Here is a 25,847-nt window from a genome sequence, read left to right on the forward strand (position 1 = left end):
TAAATCGCTGTTTAATCCTGTAGAGGATAGTGATGATGCCCCACCCCTAGCCCCCCTTAGATAAAGATTAAAGACTTCTAGCTTCCTTCCCCCTTGACAGTGTATAGTTATCCTCTGTAGGTCAGGAGAATGAGTGGTCTTTTGGCTTACACTTAAACCTAGTGCGATACTGACCCATATAAGAAGGCCGCCAGAAGGGCGACCTTTGCATCCATGATGTTGGGAAGCTGGGACGAAGTAGGTTGTGAAGCCTACTCTGTGCCTGGGTTCTAAGCACCAGGTTTCCTGCAAAAGGCAGATGTTATAAGGGTCCAAAAAAGCGTTCCATTCAGGGATTTCAAGGTTACGGGCAAGCCCTGCCACATTCCAGCTTACAATCTTCAAGAGAGGTTCACCTATAGGGACCCGCTTTGAAGGATAAACAGGTTTGGCCGAACTAGGCTCAGGGCCTGACACCCCTGTAGCCGCTCTTTTTAGCCTTTGCAGTGGCTCAATCTGATGATGATTAAGAGCCATTGCTACACCTGTCAGCTTCCTGTCTATTGGGACAATCTGAATGAGTGGCAAAGGGAACATACGAGGTGAGGCCGGCAGTTCCACTACATCTTGGGAAGCTATAGTGCATGAAGTATTCAATCCCCCCTCTATAGGTAAAGCATGTAGCATTCCTTCTGGACCTGGGGGGCTAACAGCACTAGGTTCGACCAACACGGAAATAGCTTCCGTGATCCCTAGGGCCTGAGGCGAAGGAGCTTTTTCCGCTGCTTGAGAAGCAAGTTGCCTTGGAAGTCAATCTACCTCCTCAAGACCACCAAACCTATTCGAGGTTGGGAGGCCATTCCAGTATAAAGGGAGATCTTGGTGGTTATTAGGGTGACTCCTCCATGTGTGGTGATGTACTAGTGACCAGTCATCTTCCCGTGTATGTCTAGGACGAGGTGGATAAAAGAAGGACAATGGCCTAGGTATAACAAGAGAACCTTCGCCGATGGGCCAAGAGCAAATGTGGTGTGCCGTGTGTGGGTCATCAAAGGTCACCACTATACAGTCCCCGGGACTGGTTTTCCTTGTGGCGCCCACCCAGGGAATTCTACGTACCGTCAGAACTTTGCTTCTCCGGCCATTGGGGATTGGTCTATTCACATTAAGCCAATGCATTATCTTATTCTTCAGAGACCATTGGTTCTCGTATTGACCATTTCCAATCTGGGGGACGCCCGTCAACACCACCACATAATCGTTAGCCTCTGGAGGAAGATCGATGTAGCCCCCTCTAAAAATATTCTTGACAGGGGGGCCCAGGGTTGATTGGTAAGCCGCTTCACGGGAAAGGGGTCCAAGAGGGACACCTACATTAGGGTTTACTGAAGGATGAGGGGTGGGGCGCTTGGGAGCCTTAGGTTTGGGGGTGGTGGTAATATGATCCACAACCACGGTCCGTGGTTTAGGAACCGGCCGTATGGAAGCTGGTACTGGAGGGGGAGGATGGGGGACTTGTGGTGATGGGTCAACTACAGGAAGGCCTTGATTTTCTAGGCTTCTCAGGCCAAGAGTGGCCAGGGCAATAATGCTCTTTTCCATATCGAGCAAGTTATTTTCGATGCGTGAGAGTCTGAGATCAAGGGGGGAAAGAAGTTTCTTAAGGGTTTCCCAAACTAAACCTATAAATTCCCCATCATTCCTTCCCAGACCCTCTACGTGTAAGCCCTCAACCTCTGCAATAATAGTGGAAGAAGCAGTGGCTGTCCCCTCTTTAGCTCCCTCTCGTTGTGGCTGTTCCCTGGGGATACACCCTCCTATTGTGTTAGATACCGGAAGACCAGTCAATTTCAGATGTTGCGCTACCGCAATTTTGGCCTTCTTACGAGAGTAAGCAGACCGAGAATTGCGTTTTCTTTTGGGCTGTTTGCCACTATTAATATTGCACTTAGATGAGTTAAAAATTACAGGGGTAGGGGAATTAGAACTATCAACCTGCTTGAGAGAAACGGCAGGTAAATTAGCTTCGCCTATCTGGGTTGGTGACTCTAATGCCGGGGAAAAGGGGGGAAGAATCGGGATCTGGTGAATATCAACCTGCGTGACTACACCATGAGGAATGGCTGGACGTTCCGGGGTAACCACGGTGGCTATGTGTCCCAGGGAAGATTTCTTAGAGAGTGCAATGACCTGGGACAATCTTCTAGCGGCTGCCAGTTCCAGGGAGACGCGAGACTGAAGTTTAGAAATTTCTTGGTCTATGGCTAGATTAGTACGGGTAATAAAATCATCCATAGGACCATTAATAGGTGGGCCACCCTTAACGGCCTTACTCCATGTTAACCTAGTGCACATAACTTTAGCAACTTTAGCAACGACAACGACAAGGGCAATTCCCCTACTTAGCAGTGGAGTTACGCTGATAGACTGGTTTGCCTATTTAGGCTTAGTCGAAGTAATGTCGGAGAAAGAGCGAAGGAGGGTGGCCCAGTCCAGTCCTCGCAGACCTCGAACGGCCTCAAACGGCCCGCTCTTAGCCCGGTCTTGCCCCGGGCTGCGGGAGAACAAACACTGTTTATAGTAGTTGGAAAGGGCGGGGGAGGTGGAGCTACAGGGACAGCGGACCGGAGGGTGGGCTCGGTCTCGCAGGGACACCTGGGTCAGGTAGTCCCTGCACGCTCGCAGCCCTGTAGCGTTGCTGGTCCCGAGGTCCAATTAGGGGTGCCCCAACAGGAAACAAGCAGAGTCAATGCACAGACCCACGACGAAGCGGCACCCGCGGAGCGGGTGCGGCGAGCTCCAAAGTGCTGATAGGCAGGTGAGCGCAAGTCCAGCAATGCGCTTTAGCAGCAAACAAAGTGTCCCAAGGGTCCGGGGCTGGGCCAGCTGATTTTAACGACCCTCCGATGGGCGGGGGGTGGAGCTACAGGGAGAGCGGACCGGAGGGTGGGCTCGGTCTCGCAGGGACACCTGGGTCAGGTAGTCCCTGCACGCTCGCAGCCCTGTAGCGTTGCTGGTCCCGAGGTCCAATCAGGGGTGCCCCAACAGGAAACAAGCAGAGTCAATGCACAGACCCACGACGAAGCGGCATTGGAAATATTAACATTTGGTTACATTTGCAATATAAAGAATTAACTTGAAATATAAGACAGACTTCATTTGTGGAGAATGGAAATATATTGAAAGATATTAGAATAGGAATACTGTTTGAAAAAGCTAAATTAGCTCCTGAAAGTCACAATGTAACTAGTCTTTTCCCACACAAGAAATCTGCGATAGCTGTAATGGAGAAGCTCCTTAATTCTTGCAAACAGATTCTGGGCCTCAAGCCAACATTGGATTAGTGTTCACAGTTAAATACTGAAAAGCTGCTGTTGGAGCAACAAGAAATTATTAATAGTCCCCCAAAAGACAGGATGGAGCATCAAGGTTTAAATTTATTACTATATCAAACAGTGGTAAATACACTTGAAATACCTGAAAAATATGTCACATAAATCTGGTTTCAAGAAAAATCTAAGCGTCTGCAAAACTTGTAAATCATCCTACGATGTAGTTTGAATGTTGAGGAGGTCTTAGACAGTGGAGCTAGCGAAAATGTGATAGCCTTCATCAAATATCCCTATAAAACTGACATTTTTTTCATATTTTAATAAGATATGACAATATTAAGGAGCTAAAACAAGTAGGAAGGTTTAGGTGGCTCGGTGGACTAATGAATCCACTGCAGGGGCCTGTGTTTGACCTCATGGTCACAGGTTAAAATCCCGGCGGATCCACTCAGCCTTTCATCCATTTGAGGTCGATAAAATGAGTACTATTGAGTTGGGTAAGAATATACATCTGTTATTCTAGCGCCAAGATGCCTCGTTGCTGGGGTGAATGTGCGCTTTACAAATACACATGTTATGTTATGTTATGTAGTGCCAGGTTCCTGTTTAGTAAAGATTTGTATGTGCTTAGAGAACAGTTTCCCCAGTGTTTAGCCTATTTTGTTACCATCCATAGATCTCAATGATTAAGTGTGGATGTAGCACTGCTAAATGTAGGCCCAAAAGAGAGGATATGTTTTATGTGACACTGTCACATGTTAGGTAATTTTCAGGACTGTACTTTGTAGAATTTGATGGGAGCAAAGTAAATGCAGACAACTCATGCATTAGAGAAGAACATGCATTAAAGAGTACAATTGATTGAGGCTTCTGTATACTCCTCATCTAGGCCAATTTTGAATCTATGATATAGGCGATCATCTGAGCAAAGCATATGTTTTCTAAAAACGCTGAAGAAACATAATGCACAAAAGTAGTGAAACAGAAAGTAAAGAAAAAGTAAAAAATGGTAGACGTACAGGATATGGTAGTTTTCAAATATTTTATGGATTAACTAGTTACTGCAGTGTAGTTGTAAATGTTCTATTTCAGTTACCTACAGTAACCCAGAAAATTGAAGAAAACACAGACAAACAATTATGCAGAGGACTGTCAACTCTACTGAGTTTAGTGTGTTCTGACAAACTAAAATGTTATTCTGTGACAGGTAAACATCACTGTCTGAACATATGCACTGTTGTAACACGGTTTACTTTAAAAAGACTTTCAGGATATTTTAATGGTGGCACTAGGTATTTTTGAAAATGAGTGTATGCCAATAAAGATTTTTTGGGAATCAGCTATTCCTGGCATCATGATTGTGATTATCTTTACCATTTATCAACTACTCACATTCACACAGAGTGATTTGTGTATTTAACAATACCAGATTACAAATCAGTGCCATTTGAAAGATCAATAAATAAACAATTCATGTCCAGACTGTGGAGAATAATTCCTCTCAACTTTGTTGTAGGCTGAAAGAGCAAATCTGTCATTTTAATGCTACAAAGGTGAGGAGTAGATGGCAGTAAAATAAATACATCAGTCTCTAACTTTAAAGCATGTGAAATATCACCATCTGGAAAAACATACAGTACTGTTGCCATCATTTTCCATGAGGTCAAGAGTATTAGATCAGGTTACTACATTAAAATGGAATGAATGTAATGACAATTATTTTACATTCAAGTACAGATTACCATGGAAACTACTGAATTGCTATCTTCTTTATCTGGTTGGAGTAAATGCCGAGTTCTATATTTTAGATGTAGGTATACAATGAAACATGTTGTAAAGCATAGGTGATTACCCAATTAGCTTTTGAACTATCTTCAATTAAATGTTGAGTTACTGTTTAATTTTGTTTATGGCACTGCCTCTTCAATAAAAGAGCTGTTTTTAGTACACAGAAATGTAAAACAATTATAGTGAAAAGGATGTGTGAGTGATTGTGATGTCCATAAGCTGTTCTTTCAAATTTTTAGTCTAGTGAAATGTTGCCAGTTCTGGGCAAGTCTGGCTTCTTATACTTGGAATGAGAATCCACCAAGTGTAATCGCATGATCCGAGAACACAAACAAAATCTTTAATTATTTTCAATGTCTTAATATAATAGCTATTATTAAACTTGTAAAACAGACCATTTTAAAATCTGCATCATAGATTTTAATGTTTCATATTGAACTACTGATTTCTATACATTGAAGGTAATCACGATCATAGTAATTGAAAGAGCATACTCACACCCCTTTATTTGGTGCCACCACTACTACATATAGACTATCCTCTCTAGAAAGTTATTTTTGACCAATCTCAGTCCTTTAATACATCCAAAGTATATTACGTTCACAAGTCGCTATTACACATTGGCTTTTTCCTGTGCATACCTGTTCACCCAGAGGCTATTTCTTCAACACAATCAAATTCCATTATATAGGTAAGCCCTTACTATTTACAGTCTTCACCCCAGTATAGACCATTTCAAAAACAGGCCAGACCCTTACCACACACAATTCTCATTACATGTTTAACACTCTACTTCTTTAAGACTAGACTGTGCACTCCGTACTAAGGTCTTTAAACAGAGGCGAGTCCACCACCACCCTGAAACTCCATTATGTGTGTAATCTCATATTAATCACAGTCTTCATCCTGTACACAATTTGTTTACAGAGAGGTTAGCCCCTAATCAGGGCAAGCTACTGTTATGTACAGAATTAGTCTTGAACACAGTTGTTTACACAGAGACTTGTCCTTCACCATAATGAAGTCACATTACATGTGTAACTACCTAGATTTACAAGCTTGAACCTGTTCAAATTACTTTACAAAAAGACCAGTTATTCTGGTTATATAAGGTCAATTACGTAAAATGTGCACAGATGTTTTTTCAAACTGTAAATTGTAAATTTCTGTTTCTTAAATGTTTTCATATATTTTTCAGTGTACTAAAGATTGTTTATTGGCACTTTCAACTATGCAGGAGAAGGCTGTTCCTAAAATCATTTACATTAAAATTAAAAAACATATGACAAAAATGACACTTCATAAATAATTTTGATTCTTTTTATTTTATTGTGTTTAAAGGTTGCCAACAGTAGGAGAAGAGAAGGCAAAAGAAGAAAAATAATGTAGTTATAAAGAAGAAGAACTTGTTATATTATAATGACATATATTTAGTTTTTCTTCATTATTTACTGGTATATTTGTTGTTTACTTCTGCATGTCTACATACAGAAGTTGTTTTGCGGTAAGGGGTGGGAGTCACCGATATCATCTGAGAGCGAACCTCTCACCCTTTAAAAGATAGAAGGATTAAGTAACTGAGTGAATATACTGGGTTATGGGTTTCACCAAAAGGGGACACCAAGAACAAGGAAGATACCCATTAACTGGTTTCAAGGTGTTATTTAGATTTGGTTTGATGGGCATTTTCTTCCTCCCTTGATGTATCTTATGTTATGCTTTGTGTTAATATGGTGAATGAGGAATGTAGCATCACAGAGAGGTGCGACCTCTCAAATAAACTCCCCGCAGAGGGCGTTTGATTGATATTCCCTGTGGCATTGGTGTCTTGGTTTGACCCAATGCTGTGACATAAATGTTTTAATAATAGAAGCCTCCACACTAGGCGGGGCATCTTTTGAAGCACCAGCCACCCGGTCAGTAGCGGTGCGATCTGCCAACACTACATGCATCTAAGCAGATCTATTGTGTTTCACCTTCTTTTCACTAACGTGCACTGAGTGATGACCCAGAGATATGTGGCCCAAGGACATAAACTAGATGGTTTAATTTCCTGGCCTGTAAAATTGTTTTTGGCGCCTACGTGTGACTTAATTTGTGACACCTACAGCTTCTATCAATGCATTCTGTCAGTGGCATGTAAAACCAAGCTACTACAAAATTAATTAAATGTAGGCACAGAGATTACACAAAGAATGCTGAATGCTTAAGAAGAAGGGCATCTGCATTTTTACTTAGAATGTGTCGAGCACAATCTCATCAAACTGGGCATTTAATTCACAAACATACATATTTATGCCAAAGCTGTGTTTTACGGACCATCTCGCTACAAAATAGCTATATGACAAATTTCCAGTTGAAACAGACAGGTGAGACTGGTGTATGCAGGCATGATTGATTTACATCTAACATGACATACATGCTTTTAAAATGCCTTCTTTTGTTTGACACAGCAAGAGCAAGCCCCTATCAAAATGACTGCACTTACAGGATTCCTGCCATTCTGTGTCTTCTTTTTCTAAATTGTCCACATCTCTCGGAACGCCTTTACAATTTTGGTAATGATTCTGGGTATTATGTTCCTGCTGACTTTTGGTAGAGTCTTCTTGTTTCTTCAGCATTACCTGTTCCTTCTGAAAAAAGCAAAAAGAACATTTACTAGATTACTTGCATTTAGAGTGGGAGAACCATCTCACAAAAGATACGGTCCCCTGTAATCCACAAGAGTGCTCTGGAACATAAACTGTAATGTCTGAGATACAAGTGATAGTAAGATATAATACATAAATGCCGCTCCCTTTAAAACATAGGGGCCTATTACAATGTCGGACAGACCATCATCTCGGTCCTAGAACCGACGACCTCCGGTCATGCGACCGAACACTGTTCAGTCACATACTCTCATTTCTCAATGGGAGCTTGTGTTAAGGCCGGAAACCAGCCGTAACGTAAACTCACATAGAGAAATGGGAGGTGTATTACATCCCTGCAAGCCGTGCCGTGGGGTGCAGGGATCAACCACTAACCAGATGCCGCAGGTACAAGGGGGCCCTGCTGGGGGCCCTCATACATGCGTTCCAGCATAGTTTCCATGTCGGACAGGCTGGCATGGAAACCATGTCGGAAACCGTGCATTGTAATCCCAAGGGCAGAAAGGCCCGCCAGTTTAGGATTACGAAAAGGCTCCGACTGTGCTGACTGGCTCCATGAGCCCGTTGTAAGCCAGCAGGAATGACCGGCCAGTTTATTTTCGGACCGTCAGCATCATAAGGAGGCGGTCGGATATTAAACCGAGCAGCCCATTACTCTGTGGCCAGGAAGTCTCTGACCGTCGGTCGCATTGTAATCGGCCCCTTAATGTTAGAGTTTTTAATATTAATTTTTTTTAATTCAGGCACTAAAGTCTGTTCTCTTGTAGGGGGCCAGACTAGTGTATTTATCATGTTCCATGATTTTTGCGTGATTTGAATACTTACAGTTCATGTGACCAAGAAGTGTTTCTTTTGAAGAAGGCTATCAGTAATCAAAACACATAGACAAGGAGCCATGCCACAGTAAGGGTGGTGTTAAATCAATTTGAAAGTGTGCACATGTCTTCTTTCAAGGATATTGTTTATTGGAAATGGTTGAGAAGTGTGCTTCAAAATTCAGAGGACATAAGAAATTTACTCAAACACCCGCACTACCTCCCAGGTGTGCTTGTCAGCCATTGGCAGAAACTGGGGAGGCATATAAGGTAGTCCTTTATTTTTTTTAACCTTGGGCTGCTCGGAAAGAGCTTCCTGTGAAGCCTGAGATTTTTTGTTTTGGTTTAGTCTAACAATGACATTACTTAAGTGAAATTGAAACGAGGTGATGGGCTCATTTTACTTTCACTCCCCTCAGTGCTTGGGGGCATATCTAAGTCCCCTGAGCACTGATTGGGGTGGCAGAATCTCCCCTTTCCAATGATATCCTTGCCTGATGGATCCCTGGTTGGGGATCACCATAGGAGAACGATCCTAAGCAGAGATTCATCTACTAGACACCAGTAATTTTGGGGGAGCAACCGCTTAGGCAAGGGTGCCTGTTCTCCTTACAAAATCAGACCTTCTGCCGCCCCTAGGAGGTGGATTGGGGTAATTACACCTGATCTGCCTCCCTCTGGGGGTGGGGCAGTAAGCTCACTAGATGCCAGGGCTTACTGAAAAAATTGATAGGGGTCAAGGTGGCCCTTCATAGGCATGCCCATGGCCCACCCCACAGAAACAATGCTAACAGTCTTTCTGCCACAAAGGGGGAAGATGGGGGCTTATTACCCCAAATCTGCCCACCAGAAATTAGGGACATTTAAAAATATATATATATAGGGGTAGTGGCTGCCCGCCATAGGCATGACCATACCCCCACCCTAATAGCAAGGCAGACAGTCTTTCTACACCCCTGGGCAGTGGATGGGACTACTATCCCTAATCTCACCCCATCAGGCAAAACGCTCACTAGACACCAAGGATTATTATAAAAATATAGGGGTGGAGTTACCACCATGGGTTTGGTCAAGCCCCTAACCAAATAACAAGACAAACAGTCTTTCTACCACTCCCGGGGAGTGGATAGGATGATTACCCCCAATCTTGCCCCCCCCCAGTGAGGCAGAAAGACTACTAGACACCAGGAATTATTATTATCTTGAAAATATAAGGGTTGGGGCTGTCACCATAGGCATAGCCATGCCAACACCCCCAAACAAAATATGGCGACATTCTTTCTGGCCCCATGGGGCAGATGAGGATCATTACCCCCAATCTTCCCCCCCGGTGGGGCAGAAAGCCTACTAGACACCAGGGTCATTTTCTTTTCAAATATAGGGATGGGGGATGCTCATCATAGGCATAGCACTGTCCCCACCCCAAAAAAGGTCTGAACAGTATTTCACTCCGTGAAGCGGATGGGAACAATTACCCCCAATTTCCTACATCCCTGGGTGGCAGAAAGCCCACTAGACACTGGGAACTGAATTTATGCAGTATTTGTGTGGAAAGGGCACAGCCCTTCAGGGCAGTGTCCACATTCTCCCCCACCCTGCATCCCATCAGACTTACTTCCCCCTTGGGCATGGATATACGTTTTCAACCCTAATCTGCCCCATTGGGGGGTAGAAAGCCAACTAAACACCAGTGATTCAAAACGATGCCAAAAGAAACAACAGGAGGTCACTGCCTACTGTAATGTCTTTCTGCCCCACAGGGGGCACATAGGAGATTGGTCCCAACTGGGGAGGTTGCCCCCAAATCTGCCTCCCAGGGGGTTGAAAGCCCACCTTGCACCATGTATCACGCCTTTTGGGCAAAACAAAGTAGTGTGGGTCTTGCACTATGGTGCTTGCAACACATCTTAACACGAAAAAGGGAGAACCCAGTCTTTTTGCACCTCCCCACCCCCGGGGCAGACAGGAAGTTTTACCCCCATTTAGGTCAGTTATGAGTGGTCTCATTTTTATCAGAAGACATTTGGCAGCATAGAAAAGTAGAACATTTGTTATTAGCAATTGGCTTTCACTGCATTTATTCCTTTCAAATGAAGACATTTAGAAAAATACCCTGTCAATCACTTGCTAGTATGAGTACCCCCAAATTCAGAGATGTACAATTAAGCACTGCTTGTAAACTCCATATCGGGTGCCAATTTCAGAAAAACATAGTTTTACTTGATACCCATTTTTCAACCTACATATTTCACCATATAAATTGGTCTACACTCTGGACACAATGAAAAACCAATGTTTGGTGCAGCTCAATTGTTGGCTCCTGCTGCCATGGGTTTTTGGAGAAACTACTAACCCTATATATCCCCACAACTAGAAGGGTCTAGCACAAGTAATGGTATATTGCGTTTGTAAACTAGCCATCATGACAAAAAGTTACAGATTAAAACGGTGTCACAAATGGCTCTTTTTTCTTCTCATTTTCTTCATTTTAACAGCTAGTTTCTTTGAGAAAGCCTTAGGAGATCTACACAAAAGACCCCTTGCTGAATTTTTGAATTCTGTCTACTTTTCTGAAATCTATAGCTTTCCTGGATCACCCATGGGTTTCATACTGGTTTCCACCACAACCAGGAAGTAGGTTGAGGGCACAAAAAAGATAGAAAAAATGGGGTACCGCTTTGAAAAATACAAAAAGTGTGGTAAAAATATTTTTTTATTCAAATAAACATGTTCCTGAAAGCAGGGAAGATGATGACTTTAGCACAGCAAAGTGTTCATTGAGGCCTGTAGGAAAGTCCCCTTTTTGACATGGTTACCCCGACTTTTTGCCTGGTGTTTGATGTGATTTCAATTGGAGGGGCACTGGGTTCCTGCTAACCAGGTCCCCAGTGTAAGATCTCTTTCACGAAAACTGTTCAATTTTCCCCTGATTGGCATTAACTTAAGTACTCCCTGTAAGTCCCTCGTAAATGGTACCTCTAATATGTAGGGCAAGGAGGCTAAAGAGGGTTCTTAAGGGCTGCAGCTCAAATTGTGCCACGCTAAAGAGCCACTCACCAAACACATACAGACTGCCACTGCAGGCTGCTTGTCGTGGTGCAGACAAACGTGAAAACACGACATGACACATGCCCTTAGCCACTGTATTCAGCATAGATAAGTTACCCCTACTGCAGGCCTTACAACCCTAAGGCAGGGTGCACTATACTGCATATGAGGACATATTGGCATGAGCAGATATACGTCAGTCACTAAAAATAGGGATGTTTAGTATCAAACATCTCATATTAACAAACCCAAACTAATGCAAGTGTTGGACTTATTACTATATGACTCAGAGGGCCCCTTAGAGGGCCCCTCTGAATACCTACCAGCTACTGGTGTGCTGAATGACTGATTTTCACCAGCCTGCCACCAGAGACAAGTTTCTGACCACCAGGGTGTGAGTCTTGTCTCTCAGGAGGCCGGAAATCAAACCTGCTTGGGCTGAGGCTGCTGACACCCCCTCCCACAGGATGACCTGCAGATTAGCATTCCAAGACAGGGGAACTTAAAAGTGCCCGCTGCCTTTGGTGTGCAAATCTGGATTCTCTCACAGGGGGAAAGACAAGACCCTTTGTTCAGAGCCCTTTGGTACCTGTACAGGTGGGAAAATGAGTTAGTCAGATAGGCATTTCCACACTCCTAGGGTGGGCTACCTTAAGTGAAGGCCACCTTTCTGAGTTAGCCATGTTGGTTATGGCAAACTCAGGAACTCTGGGACAGGGTTATGCCCACTTCTCGTAGGAAGTGGTCCTAAAGGAGATGTAGTGACCCCAGGGGTAGGAAGCCAATTGGCTACTACCCTACACCACTCTAACGCCCCTAAATGAAGAAATTATGGGAGTCCCTGCCACCAGAAAGTCAGATCCTGATGACCTATAAAGAAGAAGGACAATGAAAAGCTGCGAAAGCCGTGGACTGAATGGGAGCAACTGACTTGGCACCAGCCCTGCCAGGCTGTCTGCTGTTCCCTGTCTAACCTGCCCAAAGGCATCCTCATCTTGCAGTTATATGCCTGCAAAGTCTGGGAGGAAGGCCTGCCTTCAACAAAGACTCAAGAACTCTTGTGGAACAGCAGAACTGCTCCCCTGCATCCTGTAGGCACCCCAAGAAGAACTGTGAGGACTCCAGAACTGCCAAAACCCAATGCTGCCAAGCACCACTGCACCGAGCCCCCGGCTCTGGTCCAAGAGGGTCAATGGTGCCAGCGTGGTCGCAAGCTTTCAAGGAAACAAGTCCACTTTGGCTTCACCCCTCATGAACTTTCCAATGTTGGCTGCAGCATCTGTGTGCATGCTCCCTGAACCACCAGTGCTCCTGGTCGAAGAAACCTGACACCGCACGGAGCGCGTTGACTACACGCCCCGCGGGCTTTAAATACACGGCCAAATCGAAACCCCCGTCTCTTCGATGCACACAGGAACGGGAGACTGAATTCTTCAGGTAACAACATCGCTGCACAGTGCGTAACTTTCCTCTGACACTGTCGCATTTGTCAGTTTCACAGCCGCGTATTTTCACAATCACCGTATGTGGCTTCTAGAATGATTCGGCCCACATCCTGCATTATCTCCAGACAATGCGAATGTTGAGGAAATCACTCTGCCTCGTCCTATTTCCTCAACATGAACTCCATGAAACCCTTGATGGGGCCGACTAGCGAGGCTGCCACAACCTCTCTTGGCACCACATGCTGCTATGTCACCACGAGCTTCATCGGTGACCGCCCTTATGAAAAACCACCCCTTGGTTTTTAAATTGTAAACATATGCAATCTTCACTTTATTTATTGTAAATAGCACTAGGTTTTGTAGGAATAGACCCTTTGAACCGTATATCCACAGCAGCATATGTTTGTCTTCACAGTTCCCTAGGCAAAGGAAATCGCAGGCTTTACCGACCGCTGTGCGGTAGACCATAGAATACTGAACAAACGCCCAAGACTGGCAGAGAACGGCTGTTCCTGCCTGATTATCAAAACGCTTGTACTGGTTTTTTGACGCAACGAAATGCGGGTAAGCACCTTTCACAACGCTTTAACTAATTTAGGAGTTTCTAAATGTGCACCCCACTGACAACCCTTTCTTCTACATTAGATGATACTCCGCCTGTTTGCTCACTTTAGTCCTGAGGAAGACCCGCTGGCCAAGGTCTAAAACACCCTCTATGACGCAAGTCAGGTCGAAACGTCGACGACCATACCCCGGTACCTGGACCCAAAATACACCCATTTGTGACGTCCCTTCACAAGATACAATCTTTGATTGTAAGAAATATTGTAAATAGACCATGTAAAATATCTTTGGGCCAGAGCATCATTGATTGATAATTCTTTATCAATCCCACTACGTCCAACTTTCTAAATTCCTTCTACTTTCTATCCAACACTTGGGATTTTTCCCCACTCACCACCCTTGAGCACTCTCTTCTTTGCATGTTCATTCAGAGCAACCTGTTTATTGAAACTGTTTCTCGTTTTTTCTCTGAAAAGAAGTTAAATAACCTTTAAGGCTACGGAATAAATCTATGAATTTCTGTCAAGATTTGGCTGTTGCACATTCTATGAAATGTTTATCTTTTTGGTTTGATCTCCAGCAGCTTAAAATTAATTAGCTCTAAAATGTGAATAACATTATTGATTATTATTTTTGTAAAGTATTGGTTAAGGACCATTGTCTCTCATATCGAATTGTACCCAGGTCCTACAACCGTTGGGTTACCCCATTGCTTGTAATGTCTTGAAAACAACTGCGCAAGCATGGAAGAGTAATATTTTAGAAATAATTTGGCCATTCGAATAACAAGTAGGAAACTCACAAGTTCTGTCAGTCAAATTTGAATTTTCCCAAAAATTTGATTAACTGAAAAAGGGCAGAAAGTTTTTCATGTTATCATCTTGAATTCATGAAAACATATAGACTTCGTTATGTGGAAAAAATTGTGCAGTACAACAAACTGGAGGCACGCTAGTCATATGTGGGCACACAAAGATATAGAAATACTGCATCAAAAAACACAAGAAAATCGCAGGAGCACAATCTTGAAATCACACCGGGAGCATGTGGCCCCTATTTTGTGCTTGAAATAGTTGATGTTGTATAAACGTGGATTCTGATATAAAGGAGCCTAGAAACTAAGCTTAAAATGGAAGGAGAGCGAGATGGGGTTTACCAACACATAGACACACAGAAAGATACCCACACACTGTAACCCACAAATACTCACCCATATAGAAACACTCACTAATACTCATCCACTAGCACACTAACATGGAAAACACAGATACAATTACCCTCCGATATGAATTCACACTTGGATACACATGTTTACAATAACAAACACACACCACATATAAAGATGGGCATGACCACATATACTCTCTGCACTACACTTGCGCAATTACTATTAGTGACACAGATACACTTACGTTACACCCCACAGATAGAGACCAGCTCACCCACGTACTGGCACAGACACACCTTCACAGACACTCGCTCAAACTAGTAGATGGAAACAGACAGAAAACACCCAGCCACTATCACACACACACGCTCACATAGATTGAAACATACTCACATGCTCATGCACAGATAGATACCTACACAAACTCACACACACTAACATATGTACACTCATTCACATGCAAGTACTCACCAACACAAACTCAGCCCGAGATACCCACCCAGGCATACTTACTCACATACACACACCAATACATACAATCTCCCACTCATACCTTTATACACTAACACATGCATAATTACAGATACACACCAACTGTGAGAAAGTGGATAATTAGTGTGGGTGGATGGTAGTCTACCAGAAGTATTAATAGCACTAATCTTGTTAGGTCCAGTAAAGGTTTCAATAATTTGAACCTAAGCTCAACTTCTGGTACCAATGGTACAGAGCAGGCAGGCTTAACTTACGAAAATGTGTAAAGCATTTAGAAGTACCAATACAGTTAAAACATTGAAAATGCAACTCTATAACAACCCCATTCCAATATATAAAAATTGAAAATATTTTAATGAACAAAATGACACAAAAACAACAAATATCCAGTAAGGGAAATTGGAGATAGGAATTTTATAAGTTTTAAATAAAAATAGCACTAAAAAGTGCAAAGTGTCACCACAATAGAACAGGACAAATGAAGTTTGAAGGCTAACATTGATCGAGTGAGGGTCGGATACATGAACTAGGTTGGTCCTGGTCAAAGAGTTACCGTTGGACATAAACATATTTCTGGATAAAAGGTGGTCATCGATGAATCATTGTTGGGCAAGTTGAATGAGAGTTGGGGGTCCACAACAGCAAGTTGCTGAAGAGAAGGGTGCTGGTGTAGTCGCCGATGAAGGCAGGAAAGCTCCATGTAGACCAAGTCCGGCCTCCGTGCCAAAGAAAGTCTCAACGTCAATCGGCTTTGGCTCAGTGTCGCTCTATGTTAAGCCTTTTACATTCAAAATAAAAAAAACGTTTCTGAAAGTCAGATCTGCTTCAGCTGGACAAACCAGAATTTTGGATACGACTGGCAATTCAACGTCGATGGCTTTGTCTAAACAGTGGTACAGGTCTCCCATCAGTTCTTTAGGAGAAAAGTTGGCAAAAAATGTTGAAGTGCCAGCTTTTGCAGTTTGGGCAGGAGGAGTACACTCTAACACCAGCCAAAGTTTTCAGGACTTCAGGAACAGCACTTGGGAATCAGGAGGACTCACTCCAACACAAGCCACAAAAAGGGTCCAGGTCCTATCAAATTGAAAGTTGTCAGCAGGTCTCTTTCAGTAAAGTGGCGTTCTTGCAGTTTTTGTGTCCCTTAAACTTAACAGGAGGTCAGCCAGCTGATCTTTGGAGTCCACGTCTTACTCCTGGTTACAAGTGGGTCCAGCATCAGCCCTTAGGGTTTTCTCACAGGTCACAACAGAAGGAGCAGTTCTTCTTCTGTCTTCCACAGGTCAAGTAGTGTCCTCAGGAGGGTACTGAGGGTATCATATTTATTCTCTGTGCCAGTCTGTGGGTGACCACTCCCTAACCAATGATGGAAAAGCTCACCCGTTTAACCATACACAATTTTGCTGCACTACCTGCCTACTATCTTGCTGTGCTCACTCTATAGATGTGGCCGGGCCAATGATCAAACCCTCCCTTGTGGTCACTCAAAACAGGTTCTGGGTACAGCACCTCTCCCACTATGAGTAGTGCTTGGCTGGCTAACAGAAAACTATAGGGGGCAGGCCAAGACGTTAGCTACATCTGCCAGTGACAGGGCAGGTATCCTTTGAAGTTAATTAAGTTCCTGGGTATAGCCAAGATAGACTTCCTATCAGAAGAAGGTCAACCCCTCTCCCTTTTCCTCAACTCTGGGAGCCACTTCACAGCTAATCAAGGAACCATTCAGTTGCTGGGTGACAGTGAACACTGCTCATTCGGTTCAGGAAGGAAAATGACCACTTTCTAAAAGTGCACTTTTCAAAATAGTAATATAAAATCTGACTTGACCATTAAGTTGGATTTTAAATTACTATTACAATTAGTCCATGAATCTTTTTCTAGCTACTCCAAAACTGAAGTTAGCCTTTATAAGGTGTTTTAATGTAACCCAGTGTTTTTCTATGGAGAGTCAACCTTGCGGCAGTAAAAAAAGATTTTTGTGGTTTTCCACTGCCAGCAGATATAAAACATAAAATATACAAGTTCAACATTTTGAATGCTAAGTACCAAGCCATATGGGAATTTAGGGATGGCTAATAAGTATTAAAAAGGAAGGTTTAGGCCTTGCAAAAGATTTTTGTTGTTAGGTTGAATTGGCAGCTTTAAAACTGTGCACTCAGTCTGCAGGGGCAGGCCTGGAGATAAGCTTTGAATCACCACGTTAGTGGTGGCGCAATATGTACTACAGCAAAACTAGCAACATTTAACTTACAGGCACAGGGTACACTTTTGTAACATATACTAGATTCCTATAGGAAAATTAAATCAGCTAATTTTGACATGTAGGAGAGGGTAGAGAACATGCATTTAGGCTCAGTGAGCAAAGTAAAAAAATCAACATCAGTTAAACAAATGGGGTCAACAAAGAAAAAGAAGCATTTGTTTACACTAACACACTCAATCACACTGATTAGATACTCATATTCACACCCTGACACATACTCATACTACATAGAGTTGCTCACACACATACCCCCACACACATCTTCTACAACACACACTAACACTAAAGCACTCGGCCACACAGACATGTGCACTCACACACTCATCCAAACATACACACAGTCACATACCTGAATTCCAATATTCACTCAAACTCACATAGATGCTAACAGTTACACATAAACAGTTAGTCATACATACTCACACACACATTCATATAACACACCCTCATCTATATATACTCTCGCCCACATAATACACCCAGCTTCTCAAATAATCCCTTAAAATACACACTACTCAGCCATACTCACTCACACACATAGGGCCCCACATACAGCAATCAACACAGGCCCAAGCCCTTTTAATGCAGAATAAATGCAGAAGTACAATTCAAGGGTAAAAACCAAAAACATTGCCTAATATGTAAACATCTAAGGTTTGCCGTCATGAGTATTCAGTATTTTGATGTCAACACAAATCCATACCTGAACTTCATCTATTTTTCTAATCCAAAAATGCAAATCATGGTTTAATTGGTATCTGCAGAATGACTAATTTGAGATGATGAACTTGATGTAGCTCTGCAAGAAGCTACATTTGCACTGCTCTCTTTAGTTTTGAATTAAGTCCTATTCTCTTGCATTGAGAGGGTTGTGAAGGTAATTTATACATCGCAAATCACTTATTTTTATAAAAATAATTCTTGTGACTATGATGTCAGATGAAAATTCACTCGCACGTACATGGTTAAATCCTGAGACTAGAATACCTTTTACTAAAGGAAAGATAATGTAAATAAATGCATCATCAACTGCAGATGATTAACGACTTATATGGCTTGAGGCCTCAAGGAGAAACTAAGCAAAGACATGTTAGGTGGCAACATATATAACAAACTCACCATAGTACACACAACCAGATTCACATATTGATACACATTCACAGACACATTTTTCCAAAACTCACTCAAGCACTTACTTTAAAACTAACAATCACACAGGTATACATACATACAGTTACCCAAATACACTCATACATGCTCACCTAAAGAGACACACCCACGCTCTCACACTCTAAATTTGCACACTTGGACAACTCCCTCAGAAATTGACCCACATACACTTAAATATGTGCACACAGATACACACACTCACCGACTTACACAAAACAATGAAAACTCACATACACAGTTAGCCACAAATTGGTAGACATCCGTACTCTATACACACTCTCATATACTAAACCACATTCACGGAGTGACACAATACATCAATTACCCAACCAAATACACACACACACACACACACCTTTATCTACACACCACATATTAATATGCACTCACAGATAGACACCTACCACCCACACATATACTCATTAAAATTCAAACATGCATACCCAATACATAAACAGATACATACCTACAGTCTCACACTTATCCAAACACTATCACCCTTACAAACTCACCCAGACACACATAGATTCACACCCATGCATATAGTTGACACACTCACCCACAAACACAAAGTCACGCTCACATACACACACACACTAATGCCCACATACAGGTAGAAACCCACTCACCCACCTAAGCCACACAACCACATATACACAGACATTCACAATTCAGTTCCAACAAATACAATGATACACTCCCATACAAAGTCACTTACACACACTCACTCGCATACCCTTGACGGATATGCAAAAAAGATGCAAGCTCACTTTAATGTGATTAATCACACATACAGATACACACTAACACATATGCACCCACAGACACACATGTAGGCACAGTCTCCAACACACTCACGCTCACCCTCACTCACTGATCTGCACATAGTCATACTGGCACAGATGCACAGTAACTCATACCCTCTCATACAAGCATACACCTGCATAATAATTCAGAGTAAAACAAAAATCACAAAATCTGATACTCAAACACAATTATACATGAATCCACACAGATACCCAAACACACTTATATTAACTCAGATAATAATACATATATTGCCCCGCACACGCAGGTAAACTCACACAAAGTCACTGACACACACATTAACTCACACAGGTGAACACTAACTCACCCTCACATACCCACCCACCCACACACACACTAACAAATTGAGGAACACCCATGTTAGTAACACACAAACATGCACCCACTCACTGACACACTACAAACATTCATCCACACATATCTATACACACATACACATTTAGACAGTAATACACACATAGCCACCCACACTCACAAATGTATAGACATGTACACTTAGACTCTCACCCACAGCCACTTATCCAAGCACAAACACATACACTCCAATATAGATATGCACACACAGCAACATAGACAGTCACACACACTCACAGACATTAATTCATACACACTCACCAACACACATGCTCACACTCATACTTGCACACACGGTCACCTACACAGACTCACCCACAAACACTCACTTCCACACTTTTACTCACACATACCTCTCACATATATAGATCCAAATTGACTCACAGACCCCCCCCCCCCCCCCACAAAAGAACACTGATACACTGCTTCAGAAACATCTTTAGATTATTATAAATTAGAAATGTTGACAAAAAAAGAATGGAAGAATACATAGGTCATGTGTAGGTATGACAAAGGGACATGCCAATATTTTATAAATGTTTTACATAAATAAATAAACTAAGCAGCCTTAAAAACAAAATAAATAAAAACAAAAAGGTGAACAAGTGTAAGAAGAATATGAAAATAAGACGGGGAAGATAATAATAAGGTAAAGATAATGGTGAAAGTGCTTGTACAAAAAAGCTCTATAATGAAAAGACCTGTTGTGTGAGGGTGGAAAATGTAGTAAATTTGGATGTGGGGACCTCGAATAAACAAAACTGCAAAATAATTAGATCTAGCTAAAATACAAAACAAATTTATCAAAAATATGAGTACTTACTAAAAAACAATAGTGCATGATATACAAAATAAGGTATTTGTAGATTTGGCTGTACTTAGCAAAACTAGCATTACAAATATTGCTTAGTTGTGTTAGTGCATGGGGTACAATACCACCAAATACATTGGTAGTCTACCTTCAGCAGGTAACATAGCTGGAGGAGCAAGAAGTAGAATTGCTGTAGAGGGTCCAGGAAATGTCTCCGGGTCTTGGGGAAAATGGTTGAGTAACCTAACAAAGGGGTTGGCCAGAGTGGTAGTGGGGTGGGAATGCTGACCCATGATGGTGTTGTGGTAGCAGACAACAAGAAATGCTCCCACATCAAGGACTTTCTCAGAGCTGCAGGATCATTCGGTGTAGAGCAACATGCTTCTCCCGGTCTACTTCCTCCATCTCAATCTCTGTTTAAGAATGTGGAAACCCAACAGTAGGTTGGACCTCCTGATGTAAGAGGAAATGAATGAGGAAGAGAGAAATTGCAACTGCATGTGATGTTGCCAATACTGCAAGTGGTAGTGGAGGAGGCTATAAGGCACTAATAGGACCAGCACCAATGCTGCAGAAAATAAGAAAAAGCACAGAAAATAAACATTTAGGAGAAAGAATGATTAATCGGTCCAATAAATAAATATCTAAAGACGGCCAAAAAGATTGAATCAATAAAAACAGTAAATGGTCAAAAAAAGGGAAGCATGTAATTCAAAACATGCTTGAAATGAAAATTGAATTAGGCAAAAATCATTTATTCCCAAGGACAAGGTCAATTTATGTAACATGTTGTATTTTCTAAAGAGCAAGCAAAAGAACACAATAGTTTTCTATTAAGATTGAAAGTAAGCAGTGTAAGTTATTATTATTATTATTGAATGAACCCATAATAAGTGTAGGAATTTTAAGGCAAATGAGCAGAGATAAAAAAAGAAAAAGATGACAAAAGTACAGTCAGGCAGTTGCCTTCACAAAGTACAAGAACTAGTACCTCTCATTGTTACTTACAACTAGGAAGGGATGTCCCCTTTGAGCCACAGCTATTAATGATTCAGAACAAGTGGCATTTAATTTATTTTATTTATAAAGTTTTATATAGCGCAAACTTGATCCCGAAGGATATCAGAGTGCTTTACAATTTGAGGCAAAGGATACAAATCAGAACATTAGTCTAACATGGGGAATCTAACATACACTTGGGTGAACTTAGTATGTGCTAGACGATGGAGCACAATGACTCAAGGGGAGCAAAACTCAAAAATCATGTACAGGACCAACAACCAAAACCAAAAACAATGATCATATACAAGAACAACAATTGACACCATAGTATGTCCGATGTGCCCAGAACTAAATTTTGGACACTCAAAACTCACGCCCTTCATCTCTCAGCACTCCCAACCGATGTTCTGCCTCCTTCCATCTTCTCTCCACACGTGTCGCTTTTTCTGTATTCATGACTGCAAGGCAAGTAGGAGGGGGAATGGTAATTGACTCTGAACCACTCAAAGCACTGGGGCCTTTTTGAAAGTGGGATGGAGATACAAAAACAGAGATTATCCTTAACAACAATCCATCTTGAGAATCAGAGTCCAACATACAGAGTGCAGGACAAGAGGTTAAATGAGCGTCATTCCGTGAGAAAGTAACACTATCGTTCTAAAGTGAGATGCTGCATTTCAGCCTCATAGGCAGCAATTTCTCCGTATTCAGCATAATTAAATTACTAGTTAAATAATACAATAGAAGATTGGGTTGAGAGCAGAGCAGTAGTGTACCTTATTCAAAGAGTCGTCGAAGAGCAGCCTAACCGACTGCTACATCTGCTTTACTCCAGCCATCAAGGCAGTAATTCCTTGAAAAGGTGTGATTGTGCACCCATGTGGCTGCCTTGTAGCTGACTGGTAGAGATACTCCTGTGACCAAGGCTGAGGAGGCTGCAACCTTCGGAGTGGATTAAGCTTTCACCTTTGCAGGCAGTCGAAGTCCTGCCTTTTCATGGCAGAAGAGTATAGCTGAGGAGTCCCAGCGACAATACAAGCCCGCGTTAAGGCTTGTCCTTGTGTAGGGGCAGAGAAAGAGATGAGCAACTGAGTTGATTTATGGAAAGTCTTAGTTCTTTTCAAGTAGAATTTCAAACAACGCTGAACCTCTTGTGTGAGTCAAAGGGTCATGTTTGCAAAGATAAATATGCACATGTATATTTACTCACATATGTATTTATTTACTACATACCTAGTTGTAGGGCTACACTTTTTTGCGATTCACCATTTCGAAGTAAAGATTTACAAAGCGTAAACTTAGATGCCTCCAACCCCCTCAGTTCAGAGGTGGAGACTTCTAAGACTGAACTTATGGTAAAGTTACCATTTGTAACTATTTGTAACTTTACATATGTAGGTGGAGATCGCCACCATAATAAAGATCCCTCTGTGGGGAAAATATAGGGACAATGATCATTAAAGTTTATAATTCTTTAAAAAAAAGATTTTAATATAAGTATAGTACTAAAATACTTAATATTAACCTAAAACTGTTGCAGCACATTAACTAATAACTAATTAAATATAGTATTACATTAATTAAAATATATTTAACTGCTAAATTTCCTTTAGTAATCTATACTAATATAATAAAGAGAGAGCCCAAACCTTTGAGGCGGGTAATCTCAGGAACCACAGCACCAATCACAACACCCAATACAGCATTGGAAAGGACAGTTGCAGCAGATGGACATAGGCTATACAGCTGGCCACCATATACATACGAAGGGTAAAAGAACCTTAGGGGCAAAGTAGTCCCTTGTGGGCGTGGGCGTTCTGCTCGGGCGTTCTGCTGGGGGCGTGTGCGTCTGCGTTGTGGTGGGGGCGTGGCCATACAGCGATGGGCGCGGCATTCGCTACGTGTTAGTACTTACTTGTGGCCGTGTGCGTTGTGCTGGGGCGGAAAACAGGTAAAACAAGCGTTTGCAGGGCTCTGTTGTGGGCATGTGGGGGCGTGGCCAACGCTACGTGTTAGTACTTCCTTGTGGCCGTGTGCGTTGTGCTGGGGGCGGAAATCTGGGGGCGGAAATCAGGTAAAACAATTGTGTGCATTGTGCTGGGGGTGGAAATCTGGGGGCGGAAACCAGGTAAAACAAGCGTTTACAGGGCTCCATTGTGGGCATGTGAGGGCGTGGCCATACAGCAATCGGCGCGGCATTCAACGGGCATTCGGCAAAAAGGGGGCGCGGAAATCCTGCAAAACAAGCGTTCACAGGACTCCGTTGTAGGCTTGTGTATCCCCGGACAACGTCGGGACGGGCTGCTAGTTTTTTTATAAAGGACTCCCCTAGCACATTTGGAGTCATGGGCTAATGCCTCTGGACTCGTATCAAATACTCAATAAGGCTTCAGAAAGGGGATGGGAACCAATGAACAATGCCTCAACTTGTCCATGATTATGGCAAGTACATGAGGGCGGGGGGGTCAATCCACCTGGCCTTCATGGACTTGTCCAGTGCCTTCGATACAGTGAGTCGGGGGAAGTTGTGGACACTGATGGAAAATATCGGTTTCGAAGAACCCCTTGTTACCCTGTTGCGTAGGTTACACGCATCTACCACTGTAGCTATCCGTTTTGGTACTGGGGGAGAGAAGACCAGGTCCATTGTATCTACTGAGGGGGTATGCCTGGGTTGTATCCTGGCCCCTTTTTTATTTCCAGTATATACAAATGGACTGGAATCATTTTTGTTAAAACAAATATTGGACTTCCCAAGCATAGACGACAAACAGGTTCCATTACTGTCCTATGCAGATGACACAGTCTTGTCCAAAAATGCCTGAATGTGTTTACTGAATATATGCTGGCATTGGACCTAAAGGTAAACTTGAGCAAATCATTTATCATGGTATGTGGCCCCAACCAAACAAAAATAAGGACATTTATAGTAATGGAAAAACATATTGAAAAGGTGTCAAATTTTACATACTTGGGGAATGTTTTTATTAATAAATTAAACTGGGAACACCTAATTGTGGCTAGGATCCAACAAACCAGCAGAACAATAGAGGGGCTTTTTCGCTTCGCTTGTATGCTTGGACACAAGCCGGTAGCTGAAATGTTAACCCTATATAAATTAAAATGTCTGTCTGTAGCCACCTTTGGGGCAGGAGTATGGGGTTACCATAAAAGTTCCCAGATTCAGATTTTAGAGAATACATTCTTAAAAAGATTATTGATGAATCCCCGCAGTTCTCTAACAAGTTTTTGCCACTCTGAAGTAGGTATGGATTTTGTGAAAGATAGGATAAATATTGCCCCATTGATTTTATGGGGTAAAATCTGGACTTCAGAGGACCTATTATTCTCAAGGAGTATTCTCAGAGACTGTATGAATCTTGATAATGCAATGTCACTCCCTTGGCTTTATTACATTAAAGATACCTTTTTTTAGAAAAGGATGAGAAAATTATTATGATAGCCCTCAGGGTAACAAATCAAACATGAAACAGGTCATAAAAAAAGTGTTCCAAACTAAACTATGTATGTCTAATCAGGATAATGGAACACCAGATTGTGTGTCTCAAAGCCAATTGCAATTGTATTTGTCTTTTACCATGCATGTTCACTTGCGTTTTCTTATGACTAGATTACGACTTTGCACATTGCACTTTCTTGTGGCTTTACCTAAACAGGCGGGCTGGTGTGAGAGCCTAACCCCCCTGTCCTTGCAATAATTCAGCCCATCAGAGTACAATGCACTTTATGCTGTTTTGCATACTTTATGGAGACCCAAGGGCACGTTTTATCAAGCCCATTTTAAAGGAAATCTGTCCCTGCTCTTACTAGGAGGGTTTTAATTATTTGCGGTCATTATCTACTGCTGTTATTTGCAGTGCTGGGCTTAACTTCATTACAATTGCTTTTTTAACCAGGAAACGGTATGAATCTTAACATGAATTTAAGTTTTTAGAGATTTTAGGGCTTTTTAAATATTTTGCATCTTGCATAAATGTGTTGCAGAAAGGTAGGAGCTTCTCTTCCCTTTGTACAAAATGTTACCATGCATTTATTTTGTTTTATTTTTAATGTATGTAAATAAACTTTTATGATTTGACCGAATCGAATAAAGTTATTTCAACTGAACTGACTCAGCTT

The 25,847-nt window shown here is 42.1% G+C and overlaps 1 protein-coding gene across 5 annotated transcripts in view; it reads right to left on the reverse strand.

Annotated features, from left to right (window-relative positions):
• The window catches only part of SH2D4A (SH2 domain containing 4A), a 764,817-nt gene that overhangs the window by 245,221 nt on the left and 493,749 nt on the right, over positions 1-25,847 (reverse strand). For all 5 annotated transcript variants that reach the window (XM_078676366.1, XM_078676363.1, XM_078676364.1 and 2 more), the window contains one exon: positions 7,588-7,732. In XM_078676366.1, the coding sequence (XP_078532492.1) occupies positions 7,588-7,732 (145 nt within the window). The remainder of the gene's footprint in view (positions 1-7,587; positions 7,733-25,847) is intronic.

The sequence above is a fragment of the Lissotriton helveticus genome, chromosome 2_1 (assembly GCF_964261635.1).
Source record: "Lissotriton helveticus chromosome 2_1, aLisHel1.1, whole genome shotgun sequence".
Taxonomy (NCBI): Eukaryota; Metazoa; Chordata; class Amphibia; order Caudata; family Salamandridae; genus Lissotriton; species Lissotriton helveticus.